This window comes from Physeter macrocephalus, chromosome 16 (genome assembly GCF_002837175.3).
Source record: "Physeter macrocephalus isolate SW-GA chromosome 16, ASM283717v5, whole genome shotgun sequence".
Classification (NCBI taxonomy): Eukaryota; Metazoa; Chordata; class Mammalia; order Artiodactyla; family Physeteridae; genus Physeter; species Physeter macrocephalus.
In genome coordinates this window covers 15,180,277-15,207,133 of record NC_041229.1, presented here as the reverse complement: position 1 = coordinate 15,207,133, position 26,857 = coordinate 15,180,277, and the positions used below count along the sequence as shown (strand labels likewise).

General features: G+C 39.2%; 1 protein-coding gene across 3 annotated transcripts in view; it reads left to right on the top strand.

Annotated features, from left to right (window-relative positions):
• RNF214 (ring finger protein 214) overlaps positions 1-26,857 on the top strand; it is a 65,061-nt gene that overhangs the window by 699 nt on the left and 37,505 nt on the right. The window contains exons 1-6 of one of the 3 annotated variants that reach the window (XM_028500831.1): positions 936-1,018; positions 2,097-2,121; positions 3,473-3,518; positions 4,673-4,732; positions 9,389-9,529; positions 12,159-12,298. In XM_028500831.1, the coding sequence (XP_028356632.1) occupies positions 9,395-9,529; positions 12,159-12,298 (275 nt within the window). In that variant the 5' untranslated portion in view covers positions 936-1,018; positions 2,097-2,121; positions 3,473-3,518; positions 4,673-4,732; positions 9,389-9,394. Of the gene's footprint in view, positions 1-902; positions 1,019-2,096; positions 2,122-3,472; positions 3,984-4,672; positions 4,733-9,388; positions 9,530-12,158; positions 12,299-26,857 lie in introns of those variants that run through there. The other 2 variants (XM_007117143.4, XM_007117139.3) reach the window with 2 other exon arrangements.

Genomic DNA, 26,857 nt, shown 5'->3' with positions numbered 1-26,857 from the left:
GCCTCGTATAATTTGATGAGGGAAACTGAGGTACAGGGGGTCTCCGGCCTGGGACTGAAGTGTGGACACAGTCCAGCCTCCTTGCCTGCCCTATGCGCTCTTGGAGGGTCAGGGATGTACCTGGGATGCTATTAAAATAAAAACAAGAATTTAAACTAACCCTGTGTTAACACCACCAACCACCCGCCCCCCCACCAGCCCCAGTATTCATTTTTATTCTTCCTCTTCACCATAGAAGGCGTGAGTTTGTCCTGCAACATCTCTTAGGTGAATTACCGTGTTTTTCAGCTTTTCATTTTCATGCTGGAGTAACCAAGATTCTCATACTCTGGCACCTCTAGTAACTCTAAAGAGTCCGTACTTTCCTCAGTCAGTGGTTGTCAGACTTTTCCCATCTGTGGGGAACCCAGAGTAAAAGTGAAAGATACTTGGATTGCCCAATAAAATATTGCTTTTTCTCTCTCACACGAACATCTCCAAATTAATGGAGAACGCTTTTAAATGTAACAGCCATAAAATGATTTTAAAACATAAGGTATTATTGATATTAGGTCCAAATCACATCCTTTGTAAGTGATACTAGGCAAGGTAGGTAGGCATGTGGATCATTTGGAAGATTCTCACGGTCTGTGAGACTGCATTTCTCCTAAAGTGAAAAAGCTTTGCGTGTATATATATATACACACACGTGTATATATAGTGACGTTTGAGGATTGATATCCCTTGGGACCTATTGCATGTAATGGCTCTTTTAATATCCTACTAGTGTTTTCTCCTGGAGTCCAACTTTTTCTTTGTGTTTCTTTCCTGATATGACTCTTGTATGGACATTCTGAGAGGGTGAGATACATTGTTTTGAAATTTTGGAACTTGAAGCCTGTACTTTGTTTCTGAATGTGCAGAACATGATGGCGGCATCTGAGGTAGCTGGCGTGGTGGCCACTGCTCCCAATCCTCCGGAATCCTCGTCTAGTGTATGTGCTTCCAAACCAGACGAAGTTCTCCCAGACGGTCTAAGGTAACGTGTGGACTCTCAACTGGGAAGATTTCATTTGGGTAAAGGGCTTTGGAGATGGGCTTCTTACGGAAGGGTAGTTCGTCTTTCCCCTTTTTGGCTCTAGTGATATTGCATTAGATGAAGCTTTTTAAAGGTAGGGACTATCTGATCTATATTTGTGTATCTGGTACCCAACACAGTATCAGACACTCAGCAGGCATGCTACTTATTTGTTGAATAAACAGATTAAAATACAGGGGGTCAGACTCATTTGAAAATGGAAATATTTCTCACCTTCTCCTACATGGACTATCTGTTTATTTAACTATATGTTTATATGTTACATCTGTGTGTGTACATATGTGTATATATATGTACACACACATTATATATACATGTATATAGACACGTGTATATGTATCTATATCTATAGGTAAATAGATAGCTTTGTTAATATGGCTTACTGCTTCATGTATGTATTTTGCCTTCCAGCTAAACTCTTGAGGACAGGAATTATGAATACCCAACCTTGTTTTACAGTGCTTAAAACATTGTTATGTATAATGTTGTACTAGGTTGACTATGTATCCTACCTCAACTCTTTTTTTAAAAATTTTTATTTATTTATTTATTTATTTATGGCTGTGTTGGGTTTTGTTGCTGCGCGTGGCTTTCTCTAATTGCAGCGAGCGGGGGCTACTCTTCATTGCGGTGCGCGGGCTTCTCATTGCGGTGGCTTCTCTTGTTGGGGAGCATGGGCTCTAGGCATGCAGGCTTCAGTAGTTGTGGCATGCGGGCTCAGTAGTTGTGGCTCGCTGGCTCTAGAGTGCAGGCTCAGTAGTTGTGGTGCATGGGCTTAGTTGGTCCGTGGCATGTGGGATCTTCCTGGACCAGGGCTCGAACCTGTGTCCCCTGCGCTGGCAGGTGGATTCTTAACCACTGTGCCACCAGGGAAGTCCCCTACCTCAACTCTTTTGTAGAGTACCTAGGACCTAATACAATAGATAACACTGTGCTAGCAGCTTTATATGTGTTAACACATTTAATTCCCTCAACAATCTCAGCAGGTAGGTGCTAATGCTATTATTCCCATTTATAGGTGAGAGAACTTGAGACACAGAGAGGTTAGTAACTTGCCTAAGGTTACCAAGCTATGTTGGAGTCAGGGTTTGAACCCAGGCTCGTCTGACTCCAGCGTACTTAATAAATGTAACAAATCTGTTACGTTTGTATTTATTATTTGTTATGTGTTATTAAGTGGGTAATGGGGAAAAATGTTAAGTAAACCTAACCATAAAGTTGGATCTTCATTTTATAAACAAAATCAGACACATACTACTAGTAATAATACTAACAGCTAAGGTTTATTGAGTGTTTACTGTGTGCCAGAACTAAATACACCAGATGCTTTATCTCATGTAATCCTCACAATAATCTTATTAGGTAGGTAATATTATTTCTGTTTTACAAATGAAGTTAAGTAACTTTCCCAGATTTAAACAACTAGTAAATAGCAGAGTCAGGATTCACTACTGTATCTGCCCAAATTTATAATTAAGTGTCCCCTTCCCCCCTTAACCCCCAGCAAGGAATCAGCTTAGAGTATTTATAAAGATTTTTCATGTCACAAGGTGCTCTCTCTGTTGTTTTATTTTGAACAGTAGGCTATTGAGGAAAGGGAGGCACAATGACCTGAAGCCTCAGTCAGTACTAGTTTGGAGTCCTTAAGGGCATAGTTGACAGAAGCAGTTTTTTTTTTTTTTTTAATAGCAAAGGCATTTAACACACATCATTCCTGGTAAAAGACTTACAGTCGTGAATGTTGGATGTCATTGTAAATAGGTTTTGAAGATCTCTTAAAAGCAGTATGGTAAATGGTTGTAGCAAACAATAAAACGATTTCAGTTTATACATGTGTGTATATTTTTTATCTGGGGTAAAAGTTCTGCTGACAGCTTCAATTTTGGCTTCAAAATTGTCTGTACTTAGGCAACTTGAAGTGAAGATGCTATGCCCTGGAAAGCTGTTGGTGGTTCTGGTCAAAGATCTATAAAATGAATTTGAATGAAAATTATTTTTGTGAAGCGAGAGTGGAATTTAAAACAATATTTCTCAATTAATATTTTATTTATTAAAATATGTGGAACAAAATTAGTGCATGCACCTAAATGAAATATTCTAACAGCAGGCTATGTCATCTACACCCCCCCAAACCTTGGGCTCCTCAGCGTCATTTCTGTGTGACCGTTCACTGCGGACTGTCTCCAGAACCCAGCTTCTTCACCACCACACCATACTCCCTGCATGTGGGACAGAAATCACTGGGTGGGAACTAGTTCCTTTTTATTCGGCTAATTTGGAGAGGTTTATATAGGCTAATTTTGTTCTTCTAGTGGTTATGTTAAAAGTATTATATATTTAAGCCTCTTTAAGATTGGGTGAAGAGAGAAACCTTTTATCTTATGTTTTTGATAGCCCCAAAGACCCTGCACAGAAGCACAAGAACTCGCCTCTGTCGAGTGTAAGTAACCAAACGATAACCAAGGAGAATAACAGAAATGCCCATTTGGAACACCCAGAGCAGGATCCTGGTTCATCAGCAGGTGACACTGCAGCAGCGCACCGGGCGGTTTTAGGAGAAAACTTGATAGCCACGGCCCTTTGTCTCTCTGGCGGTGGGTCTCAGTCTGATTTGAAGGACGTGGCCAACACAGCGGGAGAGGAGGGGGACACACGCCTCCGGGAGAGCCTCCACCCCGCCACTCGGTCTCTTAAGGCAGGGTGCGATACAAAGCAGCTTGCCTCCGGGAATTGTCCTGAAGAGAAGGCCCTACAAGCCTCCATCCTAAAGGAAGGGAGCAGGGACACAGGCTTGGATTTCCCACCTGTGGTGCCTCCAGCAAATGGGGTTGAAGGAGTCAGAGTGGATCAGGATGATGATCAGGATAGCTCTTCCCTGAAGCTTTCTCAGAACATTGCCGTCCAGGTCAAGTATCAAGTTTCTACTACTAAAACGGAATTTGGGCTTTTAATTTTTTTTTTTTTTTTTGAGGGCAGGAGATATTTCTTCATAGTTGGTGGAGAACTACTCTGTCTCTTTTTTTTACTGGCAACTCATACTATTTTCATATGGTGCTCTGTGATGACTTCATTCTGGTGTTCAATAAGTAACAGCCCGTGTCTAATCGTGGCTACCAGGAACTTCATGACCTACATACAATCACTTTCACTGAGTAATTGATGAGCGTAGGTCATTAGCATTCATATTTCCTATCTTCGACCTTGCAGGAGGAATCCTTGTTAATTCTCTGATCTACATCTTAAGAAGTACGGTGTATCCCACCTTCTAGTGACTGGTGTGCTTTTTTGTAGCAGGAAGGATGAGCACAGTAAATTGTAGGGGCCAAAATTCTTATCTGAGTCTCGAGCTTGTCTCTCCATCGGTTGTTGGGTCTTGTTCAGCTTATTTTGTGGGGTAAATGCTTCATGCTACATGGATGTCAGTGGACATTTGCCAGAACTACAGTTGTCTTGCTATGAAGCTGATAAGGGGAAAGAGCAAAAAGTTAACTTCTCAGTTCCTTGTGGCAGATTTCTCGGTGAAAGGACGAGAGCAGTTCTGCCTTTTAGAATGTCTCTGAACAGTTCTGAATATAATTGTTTCTTTCTTTATAGACTGACTTTAAGACGGCTGATTCAGAGGTAAACACAGATCAAGATATTGAAAAGAATCTGGTAAGTAGTTAAACTGCAATTGTTCATGTATGAAACTATTAATGCAGAAGATCTAGAGTCACATCATCTCAGTTGGAAAAGGTGCAGGAATCTCCTTTATAAAATCCCTGACAGATGGTCAGCTAACTTCTACTTGATCACCTCCAGAGATGGGAAGCTAACTACTCATGAAGCAGCATATTGCATTTTGAAAATAGCTCTTATTGTTAGATCTTATTATGAGGTGAAAACAGAACCACTAAAACTTCTTGTTATAGTTCTCTCTTGAGCTACATAGAATAAATCTAAATCCCTTTACTTGTTAGCCCAAAATATATTCAAAATGTTTTTTTAAATGCTCTTTCCTCTTATCCTTTAAGTCTGAACCTTTCCAGGTGAAACATCCCCAGATGTTTTGTTTTTTTTTTGCGGTATGCAGGCATCTCACTGTTGTGGCCTCTCCCGTTGCGGAGCACAGGCTCTGGACGTGCAGGCTCAGCGGCCATGGCTCACGGGCCCAGCTGCTCCGCGGCATGTGGGATCTTCCCGGGCCGGGGCACGAACCCGTGTCCCCTGCATCGGCAGGTGGACTCTCAACCACTGCGCCACCAGGGAAGCCCCCCCAGATGTTCTTTTAACATTCTTCTTTTCTTCATATGATATATTTTTCAGTCTTTTCTTCAACCTGGTTACTTTTTCACCTAGACATGTTACATCTTCTCAGTGTTTCTTTTAAAATGTGATCCTGGGCTTCCCTGGTGGCGCAGTGGTTGACAGTCCGCCTGCCGATGCAGGGGACACGGGTTCGTGCCCCGGTCCGGGAAGATCCCACATGCCGCGAAGCAGCTGGGCCCGTGAGCCATGGCCGCTGAGCCTGCGCGTCCGGAGCCTGTGCTCCGCAACGGGAGAGGCCACAACAGTGAGAGGCCCGCGTACCACAAAAAAAAAATAAAAAATAAAATAAAGTAAAATGTGATCCTGAGAGCTAAATGTAGTAATGCACATAGAGTGTAATTACTTCACAATACAATGGAACTCTTGTGTCATTCTATGGTGACATTCTAGACACCATTTCCTAAGCTGACATCAGCTTATTTTGGCCGTCTCGTCACACTGTTGAGCTTTCACTTTTACTCCATCAGGTCTTTTTCTCATGTATTGTTTAGTTGTATCTTCCTATTTTATGCCTAGGTAATTGTTTTTTTTTGAGCATCACTTTTTATATCTGTTTTTTTACTTAAAAATAGGTAATTGGTTTCTAAAACTTAGAGAACTTCACATTTATTTTTGTTAAAGTGGTCCGCTTGATCTTTCCCTGGCATTTTGTGGCAAAACTGACACCCAGTAAGTGTGTGGATATCTGAATGTCCATTTTTCAGGAGGAAGGATAACGCTAGAAAAGGCACCCTAAGTTCAGGAAGAGGTCTTTAGGGTAAAATATGTTAACTGAGTGGAAATAAAGAGGAAAACCAGGTAAGAAAGTGGATATTTGGTGCAAGTTGAAGAAATTGAGGGGCAGATGGAAAGAAGTAAGTTATTGGAGTACATTAGCCACATGAAAACTGTTAAATAGAGAGTAGCAACTCAGGAGTTATTTATAACAGGCAAGTAAAAAGATCCTAGAGATGAGAGACCTGATGGCGATGTGCTGGGTGAGACCCAGGCTAGGAGAGAACCTCCAGGGGAAGGAGGAGAAGTCGCCTTTTCTTGAGCACTTATTCTAAGCACTTTACATGGAGTGTTTATTTGGTCCCCACAGTTGTAAGGTGGGGTTTCGTTGACCATATAGCAATTGAAGGGGCCAACTAAGAGGTTATAGATAAGCTTTAGCATCAGTCTGAAACGGGTGGAAACTGGCAAGCCATTAGGCCAAAAGACGCCCAGGGTTGTGTTTTGTTTGGCAGTATTCTTTCGGGTGGTGGTGTGGCCCACATGCTGTAATTTTTAAAATTATTATTATTTTTAAAATATTTATTTATTTATTTAATTTGGTTGTGCTGGGTCTTAGTTGCGACAGGTGGGCTCCTTCGTTGCGGCTCCAGGGCTCCTTAGTTGTGTGTGTATGTAGAACCCTCAGTTGCAGCATGCACGTGGGATCTAGTTCCCCGACCAGGGATCGAACCGGGCTCCCTGCATTGGGAGCGCAGAGTCTTAACCACTGTGCCACCAGGGAAGTCCCTATTATTATTATTTTTAAAACACAATATGATTATATTTTAATACATGACCAAAATACAAAACACCATAGTAAGTTGACAGCAGTAGAAAATGGTATTTCATTTGCATTGCATGACAGATGGTTAACATTCTTAGTTGTAAATGAGTTCTCCACATGCTTTTAAAAAGGCACTGGGACTAGGCAGGTATTAAGCTTAGTGGCAATACAGGGAACTTTGCTCCTGTTTTATTTGCTACCCTTTTCATGAATTTACAGTAATTGCCCACTGCCTACATTTGAAATTGTGACTCCTGCCTCTCAGGACCAATTTGCCATCAATGAAACAAAGTAACAATGTGTAACCCTTTGGCTTATTAAGATGAGAATTGTATCAAGTAATTTACTGTATGCCTTTAAGCCATCCATCTGTATGTACTAATAGTATGTACCTTGAGACTTCTTTCCATGAAGACTAGAGTTTTTTCCCCATCCGGTGTTGTTAAAAAGATGCATTATGGACAGAGAGGTACCATAAGGAAATAGAAGAAAAGAATCTTCTTATCTACTAGTTTTCATCAGTTGGTTCTTAACCTTTAACTTTTTGGGGGTTAAGGTCCTCTTTCAGAATCTTTTGAAAACTTTGAATTCTCATCTCAAAAAATTTTATACACACCTATCCATAGACCTCAGGTTCAGAATCCCTTTAAAGTTATGATGCTAAGGTGTCATCTGTTTAGGGAGCTTTAGTCACATTTCAGTACATGGACTAAGGACTAGCTTATCCCAAAGCTAAAGTCCCATCTTAAGAGCTTATTTTTTTATTATCATAGTGTGATAAGATTTCCCCCATTCACTTCTAAAACCTTTCTTTTCTTTGAAAGTAGTTATCGTCTAATGAACAAATTCAGTTTAATGGTCTGTTTAAATTTTACACCGGTTACCTTATGCCAAATGTGTTTTAAATTGACCCTCTAAGTTTTAGTGTTCCTTTGAAAGGTAATCATTACTTTTCTTGATTTATTAATGTTGGGGGGGCTTCCCTGGTGGCTCAGTGTTGCGCATCCGCCTGCCGATGCAGGGGAACCAGGTTCGCGCCCCGGTCTGGGAGGATCCCACATGCCGCGGAGCGGCTGGGCCCGTGAGCCATGGCCGCTGGGCGTGCGCGTCCGGAGCCTGTGCTCCGCAACGGGAGAGGCCGCAGCAGAGGGAGGCCCGCATACCAAAAAAAAAAAAAAAAAAAAAAAAAAAAAAATGTTGGGGAGGCAGAGCTGAACTGTGACCCTTAGAAGCTTCACCTCTTCTATTGACTTATTTATTTATTGGCTGCGCTGGGTCTTCGTTTCGGCATGCGAGAGCTTTAGTTGCAGCATGCATGTGGGATCTAGTTCCCCAACCAGGGATCAAACCCGGGCTCCCTGCATTGGGAGTGTGGAGTCTTAGCCACTGGACCACCAGGGAAGGCCCTGAAGCTTTACTTCTGCTCCCTATTTATATGAGAGCTTGCCGATTTGACCAATCTGAATACCAAGTGCCCTAGAACTCTTTGGTGGATCTGCCAGTTTTGTAGTGCTAATGACCAGTAAGGAGTCCAGTTTCTGGATGCATTTTGAGTAGTTGATCTGTTCTTTGTTTTTGCTCGTTCTTCTTCCTCTTAATAGAAAAAAATACCTTATTTCTCTTATTCCCTACTGCAGGGAAATTAGCCTGTAAAGTGTCAGTTAGTAGATATCTTAGGCTTTGTGGGCTATATGTGCTCTTTTGTAACCACTCCACTCTGCTGTTGTAGTGTGAAAGCAGCCAGCCAGCTGTCGGGTATGGCTATGTTCCTATAAAACATTTACTTATAGAAACAGACGGTGAGACTTCCCTGGTGGCGCAGTGGTTAAGAATCTGCCTGCTAATGCAGGGGACATGGGATCAAGCTCTGGTCCAGGAAGCTCCCACATGCCGTGGAGCAACTCAGCCCTTGCACCACAACTACTGAGCCTGCGTGCCACAGCTACTGAAGCCTGCGTGCCTAGAACCTGTGTTCCGCGACAAGAGAAGACACCGCAATGAGAAGCCCCCGCGCTGCAATGAAGAGTAGCCCCCGCTCACCACAACTAGAGAAAGCCCGTGCACAACAATGAAGACACAATGCAGCCACAAATAAAATAAATAAATAAAATTTAAAAACAAAAACAAAAACAGGTGATGGCTGGATTTGGCCCACAGTCCATAGGTTGCCGCCCTCCATCTTAGCGCAGTGTTGTACAATAGAATTTCTTTTAACGATGGAAGTGTTCTGTATCTGTGCTGTCCAGTACAGTAGCCACTATTCACATGTAGCTACTGAGTACTTGGAATGTGGTAAGGTGACTGAGGAGCTGGATGTTTACATTTTCTTATTCTAATTAATTTAGCTACAGCATCAGACACTGCAGCCATAGCGCCCTGCATGGTGCCTTCAAGAGGGACATGGTGAATGTTTCTTGCAATGAAATTGGCAAATTAAACTTCTCATCTGTTGTTACCAATAGGATAAAATGATGACAGAGAGAACCCTGTTGAAGGAGCGTTACCAGGAGGTCCTGGACAAGCAGAGGCAAGTGGAGAATCAGCTCCAAGTGCAATTAAAGCAACTTCAGCAAAGGAGAGAAGAGGAAATGAAGAACCACCAGGTATTCTGCTTAAATTAAAATTGGCAATAAGTAAAGCTATAGTCCCTAATCAGACTTTAATTTTGTTTTCAAATTAATAGAAATAAAAAAGCAGTATTTAACTTTTTAATAGTTATCATAGAATTTTAAGGATAAACAAGAACCTTCGAGGGCATCTCGTCCAAACTCTCACTCCTGTTTTAGTTCAGAGAGGAAAGGATTATTTATTTAACATATTTGTTTGACTGCCTACCTGAAAAGTCATTTGATTAGACTCCTGTCTCACACTATATTTAAAAATACAACTCTAAGTAAATTAAAAATATACATATAAAAACTGGAAAAAAATTTTAAATCAGAAGAAAATTTAGAAGAATATTTATATACCTTAAGTTGCAAGAGGTCATTTTAACCCAGGCAGAAAACCTAGAAGATTTTAAAAAATTAATTATATATAATTAAAATTTTTGGCATGGCAAATGATATAGAAAACAGTCAAAAGATCAATATTAGACTGAGAGAAAATATTTATAGCACATCTGACGAAGGGTTTAAGAGGACATTCTGAGATTCCTACAAATTCATGGTAAAGCCAAACAATCTAGAGAAAAACCAGGAAAGGTTACTGTATTATTTTCCTATTGTAATAGTTTTCTACTGTAATAGTTTCCCATTGCTGCTGTAACAAGTTGTCATGAATTTAGAGCTTAAGACAGCACAAATTTATTATCTTACAGTTCTGTAGGTCAGAAGTCCAACATGGGTGTCACTGGGCTAAAATCAAGGTATTAGGAGGGCTGCCTTCCTTTCTGGGGACTCTAGGGGAGAATACATTTCCCTGCATTTCTGGCTTCTAGAGGCTCTTTGCATTCCTTTACCTGTGGCCCCCGTCTCCATCTTCAAAGTCAGCAACGTTGCATTTCTGTAACTGTTCTTCCCTAATCACATCTTCCTCTGATCACAACTGGGAAAGTTCCTCTGCTTTTAAAGACCCATTTGTGGTTAGATTGGGCCTACCCCGATAGTCCAGGATTGTCTCCCTATCTCTTTTGCTATGGAAGGTAACATAGGTTCCAAGGAGTAGAACATGGACATTTTTGTGGGGAAGGGGTTATAATTTTGCCCATAACAGTCACAAACAGTAATTCACAGAAGAGGAAAAGCAAATGGGTAACAAATGTATGAAAATAAACTCAGCCTTACTAGTGTCGATCCATTTGTATAGCAAATATTTTTTGAGTTCCTGATGTACACTCTGAAGATTTAGTGGTGAACAAAACGTAGTCTCTGCCTTCATTGAATGCTTATTCTGGTTGGAGGAGACAGACAATAAAAACAGTAAAAGAACAGGAGGTAGTGAAATGCTCATTAAAATTACTAGATACCATTCCTCCCTCTTTCCCAAGAGATTGGGAAAAATGAAATAAGTTGTTAAAGGTAAGGAAAAATGAACTCTTTTTAGACATTGGTAGGAGTGTGAATTGTTATGACCTTTTTAGAAAAGATATTAGGGGGACTTCCCTGTTGGTTCAGTGGTTAAGACTCCGAGCTTCCAATGCAGGGGGCGCAGGTTCAATTCCTGGTCGGGGAACCAAGAATCCTGCATGCCGTGCAGCATGCCAAAAAGTTAAATAAGTAAATAAACAAGTAAATAAGTATATAAAGTGTGAAGAAAAAAGATATTAGGAATTGTCACTTAAAATTTTAAAATATATATATACCTTGACTTAGCAGTCTCATTGTTAGGAGTCTATTCTACAGAAATAAAAGCTTTTGTATGAAAATATAGGCATACAGGATATTTATTGTAGTATTATTTGTAGTTACAAGAAAACTGAAATCAACCTTAACAGGATGGACTCTTAACAGAGAATGGTTGACTAAATTCGTTATGTACGTGTCATGTCATGTTATACAGCTATTTTTTAGTTTGATCTATATTTATTGATAGTATGCTCATGTCAAGTGAACAAAAGCAAGATGCAGAATAGTGTATATAAAATTACCTCATTATAAAGAAAACAAAAAAGCAAATATGTACGTAAGTACACGTGTATTTGTGTAAGAATGGAGAAAGACGTGAAAGCATAGAACAAAATGCTTAACACATTGATTACTTTATGGGTGGAATTGGTGTGAATTAGGGGTGACTTTATTACTTTTTGTTTGACTTCTTATTATAAATATATATGTGTATAGTTAAATAATTTAAAAAGAACAAAGATAACCCCTACGCATAATAAAGTAGAGCCGTAACAAAACAAGACCATATTTGTTGGAAGTAGCAAACTCCCACCCTGTGCAAGAATGCCTTTCTCAGCAGTCTTGACAGGTGTTCATTCAGCCTTTATTTGAGTACCAGTAATGGAGAGCTTATTGCTTCACAAGGCAGTAAATTCCATTTTTGAACAGTTGTGATTGTTAGAAATTCTTTTCTCCTGTTGAATTGAAATCTGCTTTATTATAACTTACTCCCTTTTGGGACTTTTTTGACTGCTTTTGGGACTACTTATCAACCAGATTCCTTCAATTCAATTTGAAATCACTAAAGTCAATGTTAATTTGAGATAGTTGAAAGTAACCTTCAGACCGAAAGAACTAATTCATTTCCTTCTTTATTTGTGTGTGACTATAATTGTGTGGGACTTAGGAGATATTAAAGGCTATCCAGGACGTAACAATAAAGCGAGAAGAAACAAAGAAGAAGATAGAGAAAGAAAAGAAGGAGTTTTTGCAGAAGGAACAGGATCTGAAAGCTGAAATTGAGAAGCTTTGTGAGAAGGGCAGAAGGTAAATGATGCTGTTAAGAATAAAAACCCTGTGTTTATGTGTGTGTTAGTACGTAACGGGCCAGTTCTGTTTGTGTTTCTACTTTCTTTTCATTCAGTCTAATTTTTATTTGAAAAACAAGTGCACAAATTAAAATCCTTTAGTGATTTTAGCTTTTTCAGCACCCTATGTTAAATTTAATGAAAAGTGTTTCAGGGATTCATCAATACATTGAAATAACAGCAGCTCATTGTTTGGTCCCAAGTATGATCAAGATTTTGATATATATCTAACACCCATTTCACTTGCCTTATCTGATGTTTTACAGTTTAGGCTATGAGGCTACTTTGATAATGTTAAATTCAGCACCAAAACCAAATTTTAAACAGTAACATTGCAAGCTGTTTGCAAAGCTATTTAATGGATCTGTGTCCTTTTCAGGGTACTGCAGCAAGGCTAAGGTGGGCATAGAATTTGGTCACAGTTTCAATTTTCTAAGTTTCTTAATGTGACCTGTTTGGAAGTCAAAATAGTTGTGAATATTGTGATTTTATTTAAATTCTACTAAAATGCATTTTTATTTATCAAGAAAATCTTGGCTTGCTAATGTGTCAGAGAGCTAAGTGAAAAGTAGCAGGATACTTGGAAAATGATTCAGCAAATGTGGAAAGATGATAAATAAGAAAGGACATTTTGGAATAATTGGGAAAATTTGAATATGGACTACATATTAGGTAATATTGTATCAGTGGTAAATATTTTGCGTGTGATTATGTAGAAGGTTCTCATTCTTAAGAGATACTTGCTGAAGTTTTAGGGGTTAAGTGTCATGTCTATAACTTTCAGGTGGTTCAGAGGGAGAAGTAAAGTAAATGTGGCAAAAGCGTTAACAGCTGGTGAATCCAGATGAAGGGCATGGACTATTCTGTTAACTTTTCTGTTGGTTTGAAATTTTCAAAGAAAAAGTTGCAGGGGTGGGGGTAGATATAGGGAGAAATTAGCCAGGCAACGAATAGGGAAGAAGACATTGCAGGCAGGGGACCTACAGACGAGAGAGATTAGCAACTGAGACCTGAGGTAGAGAGGAATGAGGCTAGTGGAGGAGGCAGAAGCCCAATCACAAAGGCTCAGATCCCATGTAAGGAGTTTGAGATTTTCCCTGATAGTGAGAGACTGGAGAGTTTTAAGGAGGGGGTGGGGATCAGAGGATGAGATTTGCACTTTATTTATTTATTTTCAATTTAAAAATTTTTAATTGAAGTATGGTTGATTTATAATATATTAGTTTCAGATGTACAAAGTAGTGATTTAAAACCTTTATGGATTATATTTAAAGTTATTATAAAATATTGGCTGTATTCCCTGTGCTGTATACTATATCCTTACAGCTTATTTATTTTATACACAATAGTTTGTACTTCTTAGTCCCCTACCCCTATCTTGCCCCTCCCCCCATCTCCCCACTGGCAACCACCTGTTTGTTCTCTGTATCTGTGAGTCTGTTTCTGTTTTGTTACATTCATTCATTCTTTTCACTTTTTAGATTCCACATATAAGTGATGACATACAGTATTTGTGGTTTTTTATCTGATTTATTTCACTTAGCATAATGCCCTCCAGGTCCATCCATGTTGTTGCAAATGGCAAAATTCCATTCTTTATGGCTGAGTAGTATTCCATTGTGTGTGTGTGTGCGTGTGTGTGTGTGTGTGTATGTATTACCACATCTGTTTTATCCATTCATGTGTTGTTGGACGCTTAGGTTGCTTCCATATCTTGGCAACTGTAAATAGGGATTTGCAGTTTAGATAGATGATGATGCCAGTTGGAGAATAGACTGGAGTAGTGTAGAGGACCAGTTAGGAGACTTATCTGTCAGAGCCTGCGTTAGAATAATGGTGGCCAGAACTGAAGTGCTACAGTGGGGAGGAGAGATGTGAATCCATTTGTAAGGTGTTAGGGGTAACACTGATAGGTGGACAGGGAAGAGTTATAGAAATGCCCATATTTCTGGCTTGGAAAATTGGGGAAATAATGGGGTTTTGTTTGTTGTTTTTTGCGGTACGCGGGCCTCTCACTGCTGTGGCCTCTCCCCCGTTGCGGAGCACAGGCTCCGGACGCGCAGGCTCAGCGGCCATGGCTCACGGGCCCAGCCGCTCCGCGGCATGTGGGATCCCCCCCAACCGGGGCACGAACCCGTGTCCCCTGCATTGGCAGGCGGACTCTCAAGCACTGCGCCACCAGGGAAGCCCCAATAATGGGTTTTTTTAATAAGATGTCTTATTCAGTTACCCACTTTACAAGTTTCAAGTTAAATTCTACCTCCTTTGCAAAATCTTCCTTATCCAGTTCTTCCTGAACTAATCTCTCCCTCCTCAGAACATCTATACAGCTCTCTGCTGATTTTGCTTATTTTTGTATTATACTGTACTCTACATTTTTTTCTACCTGTGTATGTCTTGGCTGGCCATTGATATTGTAAGCCTCTTGAGGATAAAGACTGGACTCTCCCTCTTCATATGTATTTAAAAATTTTTTTTTTAACTCTTCTGTGTTCTTTTACACTTAGCTCAGTGCTGTATACTGATAATTATTGGACAAGTATTTGTTGAATTACTGGATAGGAAATTAAGAGAATTTCACCTTGATATTATATAAAGATGAATTTACGTAATAGAAATTTGCTAAGTGCTTTGTACTGTTTGAAGGTAATCACTGTGTTTTTTAATGTAATTATAATTTTTAAGGAAGTCACCATGAACTGACCAAAAAAAAAGACCAAATATTCAGTTTAGTCACGTATTTGATTTTTTTTCTCCTTGACATCTGGCTGCTTTATAATGGACATTGTCTTGCCTTTGTGGGGACACTTTCTAGTTTCCAGCTTGCATCCTTCAAGATTATTGCTAGTATTAGAAAGGTGAAGCTTCCAAGCTAGTTCTATTCTAGGGCCGAACTTCTTTTTAAGCTCCCTGCCTTTAATAGTGACTCATTGAGAATAATAGCAAATAGGGCTCTTCTTGAATAAAGATGGTGAGCTTGCGCTTTAAGAGACATCATCAGTTGATTCACAAAGGTAGGTTGGGACCAATAGCAGAAAAATTGCAATATCAAGCAATTTTTTTATCAAGTCTTCTTTTTTAAAATGCTCTGAGCTTGCCTGATGAACTCGTGATAGAGTGATAGGTAAATAGCAGATCAAGGGAGTTAATGTTGGAAGCATTACTTTGGATGTGATATAAGAGTTTATGCTATATTGAAATTGACAGGGTGCAAGAGGATTCTTTTTGGAAATTTCTCACCAAATGCTAGTTTATTTAACTGGTATGCTTTGAAGTCCTAATAGCTTGTCTGGCAATCAGTAAATCTAGTGAGTATTTCTTAGGTGCAAAGCAGTGAGCCAGACTGTTGCAGCATCCTGTATTTTGACCACAGCCTTCAGTCCTTCCAGCTTTCTGTCTCATTCCCAGTAAATGTACACTTTGACATCAAGTCTTCTTTCTTGTTTTTTGACTTCATTCCAAATGAAGTCAAAAACTGACTCCACTCCAGCTCCCTGGAAGCATTTCTTTCCCTAGCCAGACTAGACTCATGGTCCATTACTTGAATTTCTCCCTTACCATTACCATCAATTCTGCGGAGGCTTGTTCCTTTCCTTTCATTTTTTCATAGTACTCCAGTCCTGGGCCAAGTCAGCCTCTCCCCACCCCCGCCCCGCTGACATCTCTATTCTTATACTTGGGCTGCTGAGGGCTGCTGCAGGAGATCACTCAGCTGTGTGTCTTGAGGCCAGAATAAATTTGACTTTCAAAAACACCCAGATCCTCAGGGCTCCCTTTTCCTCTGAGGGCTGTCCCTATTACCTCTCTTTCTGAACTTTCTGTCTCAACCTCTTCTCTCCTTAGTCTTAGCTTATGATCTTGCCTTTTATTTCACTGAAAAAATAGGGGCCATCGAATAAACCTTCCTTCAGTTTCATATCAGCAGATACATCCATCTTTTCTTCCTGTCCTTGTATCTGAGTCTAAACTACCTGTGTGTGAATCCTGTTCCCTCTTGCTTTTCCCACTTCTCCATAAGTGACACCACACTATCTTCCAGTGACTAAGCCGAATAACCAAGTCACTCTGAATTCTTCTCTTAGCCCCTCTCTGCTTTACCAAGTCCTGTAGATTCTTAATATTAATTGTCCCTTTCTCTCCATTCACTCTGCCACTCTTAGTTCAGGTTTCTTTCAGTTCTCCTAGATTCTGAGGCAGGCTACTAAACGTTCTTTGCCTCCAGTCTCCTCCATTTTCATTGGTCTAGAACAAATCTGTCGAAGAAATCTGTCGAAGAAATCTGTCGAAGAATACGGATCTGATAATGTCATTTCCCTGCTTAAAGTCCTTCATAGTTCCTAGGGTAAAGTTTAAACTCTTCTGTTTAATATAAGAGGCCCTCAATTATCTAGTCCCTGTTTATGTCCCTAGCTATATCTTTTACCACTCCCCCAAACCACCATGCTAGTTTATACCTAACTACTACATGTTGTATCCTGAACTCACTTAAAACTCAGCCTGTATCAATTGTTCTAGAAAGCTTTCCCAGATACTCCCTTTATGCTCCCCTTCACACACCCTGACCATTTAATTTAGATGACCCTCCTCCATATTCACCTAGCATGGTGTGTATGCTTCTGTCATAACACTGACCTCTGATGGTCTTTTGTGTTTACTGGAATGTTTCCCACATTATATAGTCAGCTTCTTGAGGGCGGTTATTTCAATTATCTATTGCTGTCAAAAAAACACTGTAAAACTTAGTGTATTAAAACAGCAACAATATTTTATTATTTCTCTCAATTCTTTGGGTTGATGAGTCTCAGATGGATGGTTCTTCTAGTGTCCTTTGGAGTCCTTCCTGTAGCTGCCGTTATGTGGCAACTGGGGCTGGAATGTCCAAGATGGCTTCATTCATATTTCTGCCTTGGCAGGGACACCTGGAAAGCTGAGTTCCGGTGGGACTCTGGGATGTCTAGGCCTTTTCATAGGTCTTTTCACTCTATCTTTCCATGCTGTCTCAGGACTTTTTCCTCTCCAGGTGGTCTTTCCAGCTAAGGAGCCAGATTTCTTACTTGGTGGCTCAGGGCTCCCAAGAGTACAAAAGTGGAAGTTTCCAGGCTTTCTGAAGGCATAGACTTGGGACCAGTACGGTGCTACTACTGTGGCATTCTGTTGGTTAACATGAGTGACAGGGCCAGCCCAGATTCAGTGTGGGAGGGGACTGCAAGGAGGAGGCCTGGTTCACTGGGAGGACTCCAGTTTTGGAGATTTGCTACCACGGCAAGTAACACATCTTGTTTAACTTTTTCTGCTCAGCATGTAATAGTTTCTTTCAGATATGGGAAATCATAAAAGTTATATAAACAGGGGTTACATAATTGGAGGTGCTTTAGAAGTATGCAGGATGAATTATGAGGAGAGACAGAGGCTGGGACATCAACTAGTAAGCTCTTACAATAAAGTGAGTTTATAAGACTAATGGTGGTTGATTGAAAAGGGAGAAATGGATTTAGGAGGGATTGGTGTCGGATTATTTTAAGGATTAGGACAGAGGGAGAAGTCAAAAATAACTTCATTGTTTTGACCTTGGGTAACTCTGTGCCGCCATGGACAGTAATTGGGAAGTAGAATACCAGTTCTAAATTTTGAGGAGAAAGTAATACTTTTGATGATACGGTACATGCAAGTTAAAATACTTAGTAGGCAATTAGAAATGGGAGACTTGAATACAGAAGAGATGCTATGTCTTCATTTGGAGTTGCATATAGGTGATAGTTAAAATGATAGGAGTGAATTTTCTGTGGGAAAAAGTATAGAGTAGGGCTCAGTTCTGAACTTTGAGGTACACCTGCAGTTTGGGAGTAGAAAGAGGACGAGAAGGCAAAAAGAATAATCAGAGAAGGAAAAGGAAGCAGTTTAAAATAGTAGTATAGGGTTTCAAAGGGAGAAGGTGGTTAACAGCGTCAGAAACTATAGGGTAGGAAATGAGAACCAGGTCTGAATAAAGGCTATTGGTAATTTTTTAAAATTTATTAATTTATTAATTTATTTATTTTTGGCTGCGCTGGGTCTTTGTTGCTGCACTCAGGCTTTCTCTAGATGTGGCGAGCAGGGGCTACTCTTCATTGTAGTGCATGGGCTTCTCATTGCGGTGGCTGCTCCTGTTGCGGAGCACGGACTCTAGGCACACGGGCTTCAGTAGTTGTGGTGCGTGGGCTCAGTAGTTGTGGCACATGGGCTTAGTTGCTCTGTGGCATGTGGGATCTTCCCGGACCAGGGCTCGAACCCGTGTCCCCTGCATTGGCAGGCGGATTCTTAACCACTGCGCCACCAGGGAAGTCCCGCTATTGGTAATTATTGAATGTAACCAATAGGGATTTTTAGGTAGGGGGATTAGGTTATTGGATTGATTTTTTTCCCCCAATATTTAATTATGAAAATTTTCAAACATTCAGAGAAATTGCAAGTATTGTGCACTAACACTCACCACTTAGATTCAGCAATTAACGTTCTATTAAATTTGTTTTAACAGTATCTTTCCCTCTATCTATTCATCAGTCCATCTTATTTTTTATGCATATTAGAGTAAGATGTAGTCATCAGTGAATTTACCTATAAACTCATAAACATGTATATCATTAATTAGACTTTAATATTATTTGTGTTTCCTTTTTGTGGTAATAAATTGTATATGCAGTTAAATATATAAATATTAAGTTGTACCATTCAGTGAGTTTTGACAAATGTATATACCCTTGTAATTCAAAGCCCATCAATATATAGAGAATACTATCATTAAACCAGATAATTCCTCATGTACCTTCCCTGTCATTCCCTGTCCTTACACTCCCAAAGGTAACTACTGTTCTGACTTTTTTCATCAAAGACTAATTCTGTATGTTCTAGAATGTCACATAAATGAAATCATACAGCATGTACTCTTTTGTGTAAGACTTCTTTCATTCAGCATAAAGCTTTTGGTATGTTTTCATGCTGTCTTTTTTATTCTTGAGTAGTATTCCTCTTGTTAATATACCACAGTTTATCCATCTTCCTGTTGATGGTAGGTAGCAGTTTCCAGATTTTTGACTATTATGAGTAAAGCTGTGAATATTCAAGTGCAAGTCTTTGTGTGATCATATACTTTTGTTTCTCTTGGGTAAATTCCTAGGAATAGAATTGCTGGGTTGTAGGGTAGGTATATGTTTAGTTTTATAAGAAAAGGCCAGACATTTCCCAAAGTGGATATACCTTTTTATACTCTACCTACAATGTTTGAGAGTTTTGGTTGCTTCATATCCTTGCCATTCAAGTGGTTGTGCAGTAGTATTTCATTGTGGTTTTAATTTGCATTTCCCTAGTGACTAATGATGTTGATCACTTTTTCCATATGCTTATTGGTCGTTAATTTACCTGTTTTTGTGAGGTGTCCTGTCAGATATTCCCCCCCACACACACCTCTTTTGCGGGGGTTGAGGTTTTGGCTTTCTATGATTGTATAGTAGATGCTCTTTACATATTCCAAATATAAGTCTTTTGTCAGTTACATGTTCCGTGAAAATTTTCTTCCAGTCTCTGACTATCTGTTCATTTAAAAATTGCATCTTTTGGTGAACGGAAAATTTACTTCCAGTGATGTCTAATTTATCAAGTTTCCATTTATAGGTATTGCACTCTCTGTCCTAAGAAACCTCTGCTTCCCCTGAAGTAGCAAAGATGTTCTCCTCTGTTTTCTTATGGAAGCTTTATCATTTCAGCTTTAATATTTATGTCTCTGATCCATCTCAGATTAATTTTTGTGTATGGTGAGAAGTAGGGGTTGAAGTTAATTTTTTCCCATGTGGATATCCAGTTGTTCTGGCACCATTTGTTGAAAAGACTTTCCTTTCCCCATTGGGTTGCTTGACACCTTCGCCAAAAACCAAATGGCAGTGTGAGTCATTTGTATAAATAGTGTGTTTATTCTGGGTACAGTACCAATCTATTGCATTGATATATTTGCCTATCTTTATGCCAAATCACAGTGTTGTAATTATTATAGCTTTATAGTAAGTCATGAAGTCAGATTATGCAAAGTCTTCTGCTTCTTTATTTTTAACTTTTTAAAAAAAATAATTAATTTATGTATTTTTGGCTGCATTGGGTCTTCATTGCTGTGTGCACGCTATCTCTAGTTGCGGCGAGCGGGGGCTACTCTTTGTTGTGGTATGTGGGCTTCTCATTGCAGTGGCTTCTCTTGTTGCGGACCGTGGCCTCTAGGCTCAAGGGCTTCAGTAGTGGCACGCAGGCTCAGTAGTTGTGGTGCACGGGCTTAGTTGCTCCGTGGCATGTGGGATCTTTCCGGACCAGGGATTGAACCCGTGTCCCCTGCATTGGCCGGTGGATTCTTAACCACTGCACCACCAGGGAAGTCCCAAAGTCTTCTTCTTTTTGTTCAAGGTTGCTTTGGATATTCTAGGTTGTTTGCACTTACATATATATATGACATGCAGCTTATCATTTTCTACAAAAACAACAGATTTTCTGAGAGTTCTTAATATGATTGGATGCTTAATTTTGTCAATTGTTTTTCTGCATCTGTTAAAATTATCAAATGCTTTTTCTCCTTTATTCTGTTAATATAGTGAATTACGTTGATTTATTTTCAAATGTTAAACCAATTCTCCATTCTTGTGATTACACCCAACTTGGGCAAGATATGTTATTGTTTATATATTGCTGGATTTGACTTGCTAATATTTTTGAAGGATTTTTATGTCTATGTTTATTGAGGAACAGTGTTCTGTATTTTTTTTATTTTAAAAATTTAGTTATATCAGTTGCTGAGGGGGCGATGTTAAAATCTGTGTGATTATAGATTTTTCTCTTTTTCTTTTTAATTCTGTCAATTTTTGTTTCTTATATTTTGAAGCTGTGTTGTTAGATGCATATACAGTTATGATTGTTATATGTTCGTGATGAATTATCTTCATCATTGACATTGACATTTTATCATTATGAAATGTCTCTCTTTATCTTGGTCATACTCTTAATGTTTATTTTATGTAATATTAATATAGATATTACAGTTATATATGCTTACTCTTTACACAGTATATATTTTGCCATCTTTTACCTTCAACCTATCTACATTTTTATATGTTTTGTAGACAACATATAATTGGGTCTTTCTTTTTGATCTATTCTGACAAGCTTACTTTTAATAAGAGGCTTTTAGTGTATTTGTATTTAATATGATTATTGATATGATTATATTTAGGTCTAGTCTTTTACTGTGTGAATTGAATATTAATTAATTGACTATTCTTTAGAATTCCATTTTAATTTGGCCTTTTCCACCCAGAATACACATCTATTTAATTCACTGGCAACATGCATCATAAAGACAAACTACATGCCTGTTAATTATGCTATATTAGAAAAAGTTGTAATTTTCTTGGATGAAGTATTTGGGAAATTTTCATAGTTTTAATTGTTGAAACTTAGAATTATCCTTCAGATTTTTTTTAAAAATCAAAAAATTTGGGCTTCCCTGGTGGCGCAGTGGTTGAGAATCCACCTGCCGATGCAGGGGACATGGGTTCGTGCCCCAGTCCGGGAGGATCCCACATGCCGTGGAGCGGCTGGGCCCGTGAGCCATGGCCGCTGAGCCTGCGCGGCCGGAGCCTGTGCACCGCAAGGGGAGAGGCCACAACAGTGAGAGGCCCGCGTACAACAACAACAACAAAAAACAACAACAACAACAACAAATTTTAGGTATAATTTACATGCAATAAAATGCACTTATTTTAAGTTACAGTTTGATGAGTTTTGACAAATTAATCACACATGTAAACACTAACGCAGTCAAGGTATAGCACATACCCATTACCCTAAAATCTTCCCTGTATTCCTTCTTAGTGTGCTCCGCAAGGGGAGAGGCCACAACAGTGAGAGGCCCGCGTACAACAACAACAACAAAAAACAACAACAACAACAACAAATTTTAGGTATAATTTACATGCAATAAAATGCACTTATTTTAAGTTACAGTTTGATGAGTTTTGACAAATTAATCACACATGTAAACACTAACGCAGTCAAGGTATAGCACATACCCATTACCCTAAAATCTTCCCTGTATTCCTTCTTAGTCACTGTGCTTCCTCCCCACCATTCCCAGGTAAACACTGATCTGCTTTCTGTCACTGTAGATTACACTTATCTTTTCTAGACATTCGTGTCTTTCTTTCACTTACATTTTTGAGATTCATCTATGATGTGATGAATGTGAACTATATCAATAGTTCATTGCTTTTTTTTAAAAGACTTAATTTTTTTAGTGCAGTTTGAAGTTTACAACAAAATTGAGAGGGAGGTACAGAGATTTCCCATATGCCCCCTGCCCACACACATGCATAGCCTTCCCTTTATCAACGTCACTCACTAGAGTGGTACATTTTTTACCAAAGGTGAACCTACATTGACACATCATAATCACTCAAAGTACATAGTTTACCTTAGGGTTCACTCTTGGTGTTATACACTTTATGATTTGGACAAATGTATAATGACATATATTTATTATTATACAGAGTATTTTTCACTGCCCATCCTCGGTGCTCTGCCTGTTTATCCCCCACTCCCCAGCTGATCTTTTTATTGTCTCCATAGTTTTGCTTCTTCCAGAGTGCTATATAGTTGAATCATACAATATGTAGCCTTTCAGATTGGCTTCTTTCACTTAGTAATATGCATTTGAGGTTTCTCCATGTCTTTTCATGGCTTGATAGCTCATTCCTTTTTAGCATTGAATAATATTCCATTGTTTGAATGTACAACAGTTTTTTATTTATTCATCATTGAAGGATATCTTGGTTGCTTCCAAGTTTTGGGAATTTGAATAAAGCTGCTCTAAATATCCAAGTGCAAATTTTTGTATGGACATAAGTTTTCAACTCCTTTAGGTAGATACCAAGAAGTGTGATGGCTGGATCATATGGTAAGAGTATGTTTAGTTTTGTAAGAAACTGGCAAACTGTCTTCCAGAGTGGCTGTACTACTTTGCATCTCAAACAGAAATGAATGAGAGTTCCTGTTGCTCCACATCCTCGCCAGCATTTGTTGTTGTCAGTGTTTTGGATTTTGGTCATTTTAATAGGTATGTAGTGGTATCTCATTGTTTTAATTTGCATTTCCCTGATGGCAAATGATGTGGAGCATCTTTTCATATCCTCATTTGCCATCTGTATATCTTTTTTGGTGAGGTGTCTGTTAAAGTCTTTGGCCCATTTTTTTTTTTTTTTTTTTTTTAATTAATTAATTTATTTTTTTGTGGTACGCGGGCCTCTCACTGTTGTGGCCTCTCCCATTGCGGAGCACAGGCTCCAGACGCGCAGGCTCAGCGGCCATGGCTCACGGGCCCAGGCGCTCCGCGGCATGTGGGATCCTCCCAGACCAGGGCACGAACCCGTGTCCCCTGCATCGGCAGGCGGACTCTCAACCACTGCACCACCAGGGAAGCCCCTGGCCCATTTTTTTTAATCTTTTTTTTTTTTTTAAACTGAGAGATGTTATTTTTAATTTTATTTTATTCTTATTTTTTTGGCTGCGCTGTGTGGCCTCCAGGATCTCAATTGCCCAACCAGGGATTGAACCTGGGCCACGGCAGTGAAAGCCTGGAATCCCAACCACTAGGCCACCAGGGAACTTCCTTATTGTTTGTTTTATTGTTGAATTTTAAGAGCTCTTTGTATCCTTTGGATAACATTCCTTTGTCAGATGTGTCTTTTGCAAATATTTTCTCCCAGTCTGTGGCTTGTCTTCTGATTTTCTTGATACTGTCTTTCACAGAGCAGAAGTTTTTAATTTTATTTATTTATTTATTTGGCCTCACTGCATGGCTTGTGGATCTTAGTTCCCTGACCAGGGATTGAACCCAGGCCCTTGGCAGTGGAAGTGTGGAATCCTAATTGCTGAACTGCCAGGGAATTACCAGAAGTTTTTAATTTTAATGAAGTCTAATTTATCAAGTATTTCTTTCGTGGATCATGTCTTTGGTGTTATGTCATTCATTTAGGTTTTCTCCTATGTTATCTTCTAGGAGTTTTATAGTTTTGCATTTTACATTTAGGTCCATGATCCATTTTCAGTTAATTTTTGTGAAAGATGTAAGGTCTGTGTTTAGATCCATTTTTTTTTGCATGTGGATGTCCAGTTCTAGCACCATTTGTTGAAGAGACTCTTTGCTCCATTTTATTATCTTCACTTCTTTGTTAAAGATCAGTTGACTATGTTTATGGAGTTCTATTTCTAGGCTCTCTGTTCTTTTCCACTGATCTATTTGCCTAGTCTTTCACAAATACCACGCTGTCTTGATTTTATAGCTTTATAGTAAGTCTGGAAGTCGAGTAGCATCAGTCTTCCAATTTTGTTCTTCTCTTTCAATATTGTGTTGCTTATTCTAGATCCTTTGTCTCTTCTTATAAACTTTAGAATCAATTTGTTGATATCCATAGAATAACTTGCTGGGATTTTGATTGGGATTGCATTGACTCTGTAGATCAGGTTGGGAAGAACTGACATCTTGACAATGTTGAGTCTTCCAGTCCATGAACATGGAATATCTCTCCATTTATTTAGTTCTTCTTTGATTTTGGTCATCATAGTTTTGTACTTTTCTTCATACAGATCTTGTACATATTTTGTTAGATTTATACCTAAGTGTATGTAGTGTAAATGATAATTGTGTTTTTAATTTCAAATTCCACTTATTCTTTTTTTTTTTGGCCACACCACATGGCATGTGGGATCTTAGTTCCCTGACCAGAGATTGAACCCACACCTGTGCATTGAAAGTGCAGAGTCTTAACTACTGGACTGCCAGGGAAGTCCCAAATTCCACTTGTTCATTGTTAGCATTTAGGAAAGCAATTGACCTTTGTATATTAACCTTGTGTCGTGCAACCTTGCTTTAACAGCTTACTAGTTCAAGGAGGGTTTTTTTGTCTATTTCCAATTTTATATGTGGATGATCATGTCATTTGCAAACAAAGATAGTTTTATGTCTTCCTTTTCAGTCTGTATACCTTTTATTTCTTTTTCTTGCTTTATTACATTTTCAAGGACTTCCAGTATGATGTTGAAAAGGGGTGGTGAGAGGGGACATCTTTACCTTGTACCTGATCTTGGGAAAGCTTCAAGTTTCTCACTCTTGAGTATGATGTTAACTGTAGATCTTTTTGTAGATGTCTACCGTGTTGAGAAAGTTCCCCTCTCTTCCTAGTTTACTGAGAGTTTTTACCATTAATGGATGATGGATTTTGTCAAATGCTTTTTCTACATCTGTTGACATGGTCTTTGATTTTTGTTTTTTAGTCTTTTGATGTGATGGATAATATTAATTGATTTTTGAATGTTGAACTAGCCTTGCATACCTGGGGTAAATCTCACTAGGTTATGATTCTTTTTATTCTTTTTTGTATTGATTCGCTAATATTTTGTGGAGGATTTTTGCATCTGTGTTCATGAAAGATATTGGTCTGTAGTTTTTTCTTCTTTTATTTTTGTCTGGTTATGGTATTAGGGTAAGTGCTGGCCTCATAGACTGAATTAGGAAGTATTTCCTCTGCTTCTGTCTTCTAAAAGATTGTAGAGAATTGGTATAATTTCTTCCTTAAATGTGTGGTAGAATTCACTAGTGAACCCATCTGGGCCTGGTATTTTCTGTTTTGGAAGGTTATTAATTATTGAATCAATTTTTAAAATAGATATCGGTGTTCATTCCTTTTTAATGGTGAGTAGTGGTCCATTGTGTGACTATCCAACAATTAGTTTACTCAGTTGAAGATGTCCTTCTAATATAAACTGTCTCCTATTGTTTCTGATGAGAAGTCAGTGATAATTGTTTCTCTCTGTGTATTGTGTCATTTTTTCCCTATGGTTTCTTTCAATATTTTCTATCCTTGGTTTTCAGCAGTTTGACTTTGATTTTCCCAGGTGTGGGTTTCTTCCTGTTTTACCTGTTTGGGGTTTTCTCAGCTGCTTATTCTGTAAAGTTATGTATTTAACCAAATTTGTGAAATTTTGACATAATTTTCAATTATTTTTCCTGTCCCATTCCCTCCTTTCCTTCTGGGACTCCATTTTCACAAGTGTTAGAACTTTTGATATTGTCCTATAGCTCATGGGGGCTCTTTCATTTCTTTACAATTCTTTTCCCTTTTTTTTGTGGTACGCGGGCCTCTCACAGCTGCAGGCTCTCCCGTTGCGGGGCACAGGCTCCAGACTCGCTGGCCCAGCGGCCATGGCTCATGGGCCCAGCCACTCCGCGGCATGTGGGACCCCCCCAGACCGGGGCACGAACCCGCGTCCCCTGCATCGGCAGGCGGACTCCCAACCACTGCGCCACCAGGGAAGCCCTCCAATTCTTTTTTTTTTAATTTTTATTTATTTTTGTCTGCATTGGGTCTTCGTTGCTGGGTGCAGGCTTTCTCTGGTTGTGGCGAGTGGGGGCTACTCTTCATTGCAGTGCGCGGGCTTTTCATTGCAGTGGCTT